This window comes from Tachysurus fulvidraco, chromosome 10, assembly GCF_022655615.1.
Source record: "Tachysurus fulvidraco isolate hzauxx_2018 chromosome 10, HZAU_PFXX_2.0, whole genome shotgun sequence".
Lineage (NCBI taxonomy): Eukaryota > Metazoa > Chordata > Actinopteri > Siluriformes > Bagridae > Tachysurus > Tachysurus fulvidraco.
This window is the reverse complement of record NC_062527.1, coordinates 19,882,599-19,891,234: the sequence shown is the minus strand read 5'-3', so window position 1 is coordinate 19,891,234 and position 8,636 is coordinate 19,882,599. Positions and strand designations below refer to the sequence as shown.

Sequence of the window (8,636 nt, the reverse complement as noted above, 5' to 3'; positions counted from 1 at the left end):
CAAGGTCGCGCACACACACACACTCAAGGTCGCGCACACACACACACTCAAGGTCGCGCACACACACACACTCAAGGTCGCGCACACACACACACTCAAGGTCGCGCACACACACACACTCAAGGTCGCGCACACACACACACTCAAGGTCGCGCACACACACACACTCAAGGTCGCGCACACACACACACTCAAGGTCGCGCACACACACACACTCAAGGTCACGCACACACACACACTCAAGGTCGCGCACACACACACACGCAGACATCCTTACGTCTCTCCTCTGTTTCTCCAGAAGCCTGATCTTCTTCTCATACACCTCTGGGTCCAGCGTCTTGGATGGAGTTTTCTCTGCAGCTTTACTGGCCTAAAGACACATAATAATTATTTAAACAACAAATTCATTTATTTTATATTTTACTTTACAGTTATTTGATTATTTTCTGTCTCTCTCTCTCTCTCTCTCTCTCTCTCTCTCTATTTCTTTCTTAACCCCATCTACTCCACATGATATGTACTCACTGACAAGTTTTTGAGATAATAATCAAAAATGAAGAATAAATAAATAAAATAAACAACAATGAATAAATAAAAAAAGATACAAATAATAATAATAATAAGTAGAAATAAGAAATGCCTCCTCTGTTTTGTGACGTAGTTTGATTCGATGTTTATGTTTATAAAGTGCAGCTTCACTAGCGGAAAATTGTGAATTTTTAAAATGTGGAAAAATCAACACACATTGTGGGGTTTTTTTTGCCCGCAGAACATGATAGGGTTTTTTTTTTGCTTGTTTTTTTTCGCACCACTGTGTGTGTGTGTGTGTGTGTGTGTGTGTGTGTGTGTGTGTAAAAAAAACTCTACAGGTAACTCTACAGGCTGACTGTGTGTAAAAATCCCTGGATGTTTTTTCTGAAATACTCGATCCACTATGGCAGGAACGTGAACATTAACTGATGCTCTTGACTTGTCTCTAACGGATCATGTGACTGCCACATGTTTGATCAGGCTTGCTGCTGTTCCTATTAAAGTGGCCAGTCAGGTTTTGTACCATATTTTGCATGTTAAATGCGTATTTGTGGTGTTTAAAAGCCATGCTGGTATTCCTGAACTCCTCGAGGTGGTGGTGCTGACTCATCTCCACCCGTCTCAGCTTACACACACACACACGGAGTTATTTTCTCACATCTCTTTAGAATAAAGGTTAAAACTAACAAAAGGATGTGAGCGTATCCTTTCGCTGATTAAGAGGAGGATGGAAATAAACCCCGAGCGTAGGGTGAAAAATCCCAGTTGCTTTGCGGGAGTGTGTTTGAGGTAAAGTCACCTGAGTTAGCTGTACCTGCTGAGTCATGGCCGCCTCCAGCTTGACTTTTGCTGCTTCCTCTTTGGCCTCAGCTGACTCACTCTGTACCACCTCTGACCGTCCGCTCACCTGCTCCCGCAGCTTCAGGTTCTCTTGTCTGCTCACACACACAGAGACACAGACACACACACACACAGACACACACAGAGACACACACAGAGACACACACAGAGACACACACAGAGACACACACACACAGAGACACAGAGAGACACACACAGAGACACACACAGAGACACACACACACAGAGACACAGAGAGACACACACACAGACACAGACACACACAGAGACACACACACACACAGAGACACACACACACACAGAGACACACACACACACAGAGACACACAGAGACACACAGACACACAGAGAGACACACACACAGACACAAACACAGACACACACACACACACACACACAGACACACACACACACACACACACACACACAGAGACACACAGAGACACACAGAGACACACAGAGACACACAGAGACACACAGAGACACACACACACCGAGACAAACACACAGGGGGACAAACACACAGAGGGACAAACACACAGGGGGATAAACACACAGGGGGATAAACACACAGATGACTTTGATTAGTTTTATTTATGAGATTACTGACAGTATTTATGCTCTTTTTTTTTTTATATAATTCTGTGTGTGTTGACACCCCCCAACCCCCCACACACACACACTATTTCACCAGAAAGCAGTTAATCTTGAAACTCTGAAAGCATTTACACAATCTCCAGGCTTGTAGAATTCCTGTGAATTTCTCTGGATGACTCAAACGTAAAGAGCGAGCTGATAGAGTGTGACGGCTTCATGATCAATCCGACACGACGAGGCTATTCGGTGTCTGAGCTAAAAATACGCATTTAATTTGCGTTTAGCTGCGATTACAGTAACAGTACAGGGTCATTAACGCTGGCACGGAGGGTGTGAGCTGATGACTCAGAGCAAGTGATGGGAGCGTGAGATGATCGTCAGCTCACGTGTAACCTAACAGTAAAGAATGAAACACAACTGGTGTTACAGTCCTGAAGCTGACGAGTTTCCAATCTCGCTACGGAAATGTGTATTCAATCAAAACAGGACACATCGTGCGTTTTGAGCTTACATTTAACAAACGAGTTCATCCGACGGTTGTTCCCTCATCAGCGCCTCTTTATTCTCTCTAACAGAGAATCGACCAGGAGTACACAACATTCATTTGGTTTATTATTAATTATTTAGCCGTATATGGGGCGTCCTGGAACCGAGCGCTCACACACACACACATAGAACCGAGCTGTTGCTATAGAAACGATAATGTGTACACACACACCCACACACAAATAAAACACTGGAACATACCTCCAGGTGATCAGGCACACGTGTGGTAATCAATGCCAACTACGCAAATGTTTCTGCCCCAGACTCAAGTTGACATTAATGGTACATCAGAGAGATTCAGGAAGAGATCAGAGATTCTGGAAAGACCCGACCCTTCCACTACAGCAGGAAACTCGCTCATAACTGTTCCAAACACGTGCTACACAGTGCTACATGTTGGGGAGAAATACCCCGTGTTCCACACTGCTCGCGTGGCCGAGGGACAGGAATTAAAGCTGTTTTAGTAAAAGGTTGGTGTAGACAAAAAACTTCCTGTTACCAGAAGTGGAGGATTTTCCTGTAACAGCACGTCATGAAACGTTATTCCGACTCTTGCGATTTTTCATTTGTTAAAGAACGCGTTATTTTCCAGAAAAACCACAAAATCAAGCAATCTATGATATTCACTGTATAAAAAAAGAGCTTCCTTCCCCTTTTTTTTTTTTTTTAAATTAGTGCCCATTTGGGACCTCATCACCACACACGTTCATATTGGAGACTCCTTCAGCAGATCAGATCGAACGGGTTTGTGATGCTCAGCCGAAACTACTGGCAAAGATGCGGAGCCCGATAAAAAGTCAACTGCCATGTGTGTGTGTTTACTTAGCTGTGTGCGAATGTAGCAGTAGTGCAAGCTAGCGATTAGTTTCGTGTGTGTGTGTGTGTGCGCATATATGTTTAAGTAATGTCCGTCATTATCAGCTTGCTTTTTTGTCTGTGTACAGGATGTAATAATAATAATAATAATAATAATACAGATGATAATTATAATAATAATAATAATACAGATAATAATAATAATAATAATACTGTTAAAGCAGTCACAATTACATGAATCAACTTGTTTGAAATATGTGATAATTAAAAAAAAGCTTCTCAGCTATTCTGTGTTTTTTTTTTTTTAAACATTACACTATTTTTCGATGTGGAACTGATTTTCTTTACACGTGAACAGAACCATGCTCAGTAACTCGGCGCCGTCTCACCTCAGCTGTTCCAAGTCACGATTTCTGTACTGTAGGTCCTCCTCCATTTTTTTGCGCAGCTCGTTGTTTTCCTGCCTCAGTTGCTCACACAGCGTCTGAAACCCAGAACAACGTTTCAGACACGACACGGATTGATAATACAAGAAGATCGTGTTAACGGCGTATCGGTACGTTTCGTATTTAATGGATTACATCCTCTGGGGTGTGTGTGTGTGTGTGTGTGTGTGTGTGCTCTTCAGAAAACAGCACTGATATAAAGGACATTCACATCATTCATCTGTGTGATCTCTTTGTGATTAAGTCGTTGTTGTCACCCTACATTTCTTATAGCATCACAACACGTGGTCTCATTCCTCATTTTCAGTTCATTCGTAAATCATTTTTATCCTTTTAAAGTTACATTTTATCGATGCAGCTTGTTGTCCTAAACATCTCCACAAATTCTCCACAAATGTGCGTGTGTGTGTGTTCTCCAGTGAGCTCCACCTGCAGCAGGGAGGTTCTCTGCTCGTTCTTCTGCACTTTTGAGGACAGGGTGTGGAACTCGACGGCCATGCGACCCAGGTGAGCCAGCAGCTGGTTGGGGTTGGACTCCTGTGCAAACACACTGAAAGAACTCTCCAGCCTCTGTAGCTGACTGGCCAACTCTGTGTTCTCCTGTACAGACACACACACACACACACACACGGTGTAGTACAGAAAAGGGTTAAACACTGATCTAAACATTTCCTTTATAATAAACAGAGCTGTTTCAGACACGAGAGCCCGCCCAGTCCGACGCGACCACAGTTCCAGTTCCCCAGCTTACTCTCAATGTAACAAGTTCTCACAAAAAGCGAAAGCAAAACGAACTCGACAACATTCCAAACGCGGCTTTACAGTAAACACGCTGCCGTACGATTGAACACCAGCATTAACCTGAAGCGTAAATCCCGGATATAAACAACCCATAGGTTTATTATATCTAGAAGTTAATACTTACACACTGCAGCATTTCGCGTCCTGCTCTAGGTGTTTATGTCTATTCACCAGACGGCGGTTCAGCTCTAGCTTACGCTAACTCAGAAAATCCAAACTCAAGAATAAACTGTTTCCTGTCCTGCACTTCTGAAGGGAAAGACAATTGAGGAAGAAAACACGTTTTCCCTCTCATGTGTCTCCAAAAGAGAAATTCCTGCGATTGCGAGTGACGAGTCATCAGCGTGTTCCTGCCTCGGGTCAAATCTGGAGTTTCCCTCGCTGAGTCACAGCTGACTTGACCCTTATACAAGCCCACTGAGTCACTGCAGCTGAGTTAGAATAAATACAACTTATAAATAAACTAAAAGCAGCCGTGTGTGGCTTTGCGAAGATGGCACAGGAAGGCACACCGACACGTGCGACGCAGAACATCCCAGAATTTCCACATGAAGCTCACCGTTTGAGTTTCCGCCATGGTTCTGTCCTCTGTGTTCACCAGCTCAAAGTGTGACGAGGTCTCCTTCAACACACAAGAATGCACAGAATTATAAAAGCTCGCTGGCTTATAAAGGCTGGCTTTAAAATCACGCTGTATATCTGCCCCGACCTGATATTGCAGCTCTGATAATGCGCCACATTTGCATAATGAGCTGAGTAAGGAATGTAAATGTCGAACATGACCGTGTTCAGAGGAAGCGTGCGCGTGTTCAGTGGAAGTGAGTTTGTAAGCTGCGTACTTACAGTGGTTTCCGGTTGGATGGTTTTCCCAGTCGGGCATTCGCGGGGATCCGATCGCACAGACGCCTGGTGACTCAGGAGTTTCCCATGACCTGAGAGATCGTGACGGCATTTAGATTAAGAACAGAAATGCAGCAGCGACAAACACGACACGACACGGTTACGGCTTTCGGTCACGGTCTTGATGTTTATGAACTACTCCATTTATCCTTCATGAAAGAAACAGTAGTGTAAAGAGCTAACCTGGATCGAATTAAAGAATGTAATGGAAAAAATAATAAAAAAATACCACAGAATAGAATATAAGAAAAAAAAATGGAAGCCTAGAAAGAAAAAGGGCTGTTAAAGAATAGAAACGACTCTTCTCAAACATGGAAGATCACAAAAGATCTTAGCAATTAATTAAAAAAAAAAACGGCAAGACCTAGAATAGAACTACATAAAATTGTATTAAATTAAATGGAACGGTAAAACTGAACAGAATAGAATGTAATAGAGTAGAACCAAGTTAGATCGTATTGTGAAAGATGGAAAAAATACGAAACAATAAAACAGAATGGAATAGAAATGAAAAATTGTAGCGCAGAAAGGAAAACAGTGTGTGTAGAATAGGTGTGAATAGAAATGGGACCATGACGGAACAGGACAGAGTATAACAGAATAGGACGTAGTTCAACAGTAAAAAGTGTGAAATAGAATCCGAGGGCAGTATAAAGTGAGTAGAATAGAATATGGGTGAACAGAATGGTTAATATAGAATTATTTAATACTATGGTGTAAAAGAAAAGTAAATAGAACAGAATAGAATACCCAGACGACGTATATGTCGATATTGTATAACAAAACAAAACATATCAAAACTAAACAGAATAGAGATGAATAGAATGGTATAGAATATAAGACAAAACATAAGAGGTGAGTCGAATAGAATAAAAAAAGAAAAATAAAAAGAATGCAATACAAAGAAAACAAAGGAATAAAACAGGATCTGGTAAAATAAAGAGAATAAAACTGAACAGAATTAAATGGAACATACAGAGTGAAGCTGGTCGGCTGTGAATGCACTAAAGACTAAAGAAACGCTCGTGGAGGGAATTTCTGTCTCGCCTCAGAGTGGACTTTTTAAACCAGATCATGAGATGGTGAAATAAAACACAACTGGCAGAAAGATACAACACAAATATTTTATAGAAATGTTGTTATTTTAGTTTTTTTTTCTGTTCAGTGCAGTAGAGATACTGCAGTATTTATTAGAAGCAGCGTGTTGTGTATTTCCCGGTGTTCATGACTCTAACCTTGGGGGTCGGTGTGAACAGGATTGCCGATACACGCGCTGGCGAAGCTGGACGTCGAGGACTTCAGTGCTTCGTTGTCTCTCACCAGCTCCTCCACTCGCTTGCGAAGCTTCAGTGCCTCCGACTGAGACTCTTCCAACAGATCACCTGTGAGCCAAACCCAAAAACACACAGGCAAAGCGTGACGTTTGTAAATATCACACGGATGACCTCAGCTCACACGCGCGCACACGCTGGGAACATAAGTCTCAGCTGTGTTTATGCTCTCCGTCAGTCAGTCTGTCAAGCAGGGCATGGCTCAGAGAGACAGGGGTGCTGAGTGAAACACACTGCACTTTAACACCATCACAAGAAACCTGTTTGGTTACATTCACGCGGCCACAACAAACACACACACGCACATACTGTACATGTACCAAAACACACACAGACACACACAGACACACACAGACACGGAGACACACGGAGACACACGGAGACCCACACGCAGAGACTCAGACACACAGAGACACACGCAGAGACTCAGACACTCACAGACACACACAAAGACACACACAGAGACAATAAACACACAAACACACAAAGACACACACAGAGACATAAAACACACACACTTACAGAGTTAAAGGGGGGTGTAGTGTTTAGGGGTAGATAATGGAGGTAGTGCATGACTGCTAGATTCTTTCTCCTTGAGCCTTCTCCTGCGTCGCCACGCCCGCCACCCACCTTCACCGCTTATTACGACGAGCCTAAAGCGCATTCAGTGACGTACCTATTACACCCAACATTCATCATTCTGCCCCTGGGCTCAAATCCTCCACATATTATTGTGGTTTAGGCTGGTTCTGTGAGTCCCAGAGTGTTGCATATTGTCATACCTGAGTGATGTATTTTATAATGACACGTCAGATTTCAACCCATTTATAGCCACGCTTAAACTCGGGGAATGTCCACCTATCTCTCTCTCTGTGTCTCTCTCTCTTTTCAATAAACAAGTCCATACAGAAAACGACTATCAACGATGTCTGTCTTAGCTTTGTGACGAGTGCTCTTGTCGTGTTGCTGAGAAACGGCACTGTTAGAAAGTGTTAAAGAAAACTTAACTGGAAAGGATGGAAGGAAAGAAAAAAAGAAAGAAAGAAAGAAAGAAAGAAAGAGAGAGAGAGAGAGAGAGAGAGAGAGAGAAGAGGAAAGAAGGGAAGGGAAAGGAAGGGAAGCTTGTGTTCAGTCAGTGCTCAGGTTGGTGTTGACCTGGTCCTGGGCTGTGGAACTCACCGAGGCTCTTGAGGCCCTTCATACGCTCTCTCAGGACCGTGTTCTCCTCTAGAAGCTGTCTGTAGCTGCTGACCTCCTCCTTGGATTGAGCTTCGCTCCCGCCGGGGTCGTAGATCCGATACGGGCCTTTACCATCCATACCCGCCTACTCAAACAGCACACATGCTCTCCTGCTCAGACACAGAGAGGAGGAAAACAAAAACAAACATGATGGGGCAATTTCAACACGTCTGTTACAGTAAATCTGACCCCTCATGCAGCGACTCAGCAAATTGTCCATTTACAATTCAAACAGAGCCATTTGAATAAGCCGGAGCTGGGGATTTCTCTCAGGTTATTTTAGTGCACGCCAATTTGAATGCTGACGGCGTTATAAAAACATGACGAGGGCAGTGAGAGAGATGTGCTGGAGATAACGTTCTCACACTAAAGAAGAAAAATTGTGGTTTTCTTTCTCTCCATAATAAAAAAGCACGGAGCTTCAAAAATTCAAATAAAAAAAAAAAGAAAAAGAAAAGAAATAAATAAATAGATAGATAGATAGATAGATAGATAGATAGATAGATAGATAGATAGATAGATAGATAGATAGATAGATAGATAGATAGATAGATAGATAGATAACATG

The 8,636-nt window shown here is 42.8% G+C and overlaps 1 protein-coding gene across 12 annotated transcripts in view; it reads right to left on the bottom strand.

The window, feature by feature from the left end:
- The window catches only part of tnip1 (TNFAIP3 interacting protein 1), a 28,877-nt gene that overhangs the window by 13,272 nt on the left and 6,969 nt on the right, over positions 1–8,636 (bottom strand). For 10 of the 12 annotated variants that reach the window (XM_047819147.1, XM_047819146.1, XM_047819149.1 and 7 more), the window contains exons 2-9: positions 8,009–8,178; positions 6,734–6,880; positions 5,442–5,530; positions 5,158–5,220; positions 4,227–4,397; positions 3,741–3,835; positions 1,331–1,466; positions 278–370 (exon numbers count right to left, since the gene is read on the bottom strand). In XM_047819147.1, the coding sequence (XP_047675103.1) occupies positions 278–370; positions 1,331–1,466; positions 3,741–3,835; positions 4,227–4,397; positions 5,158–5,220; positions 5,442–5,530; positions 6,734–6,880; positions 8,009–8,147 (933 nt within the window). In that variant the 5' untranslated portion in view covers positions 8,148–8,178. The remainder of the gene's footprint in view (positions 1–277; positions 371–1,330; positions 1,467–3,740; positions 3,836–4,226; positions 4,398–5,157; positions 5,221–5,441; positions 5,531–6,733; positions 6,881–8,008; positions 8,179–8,636) is intronic. The other 2 variants (XM_047819154.1, XM_047819155.1) reach the window with 1 other exon arrangement.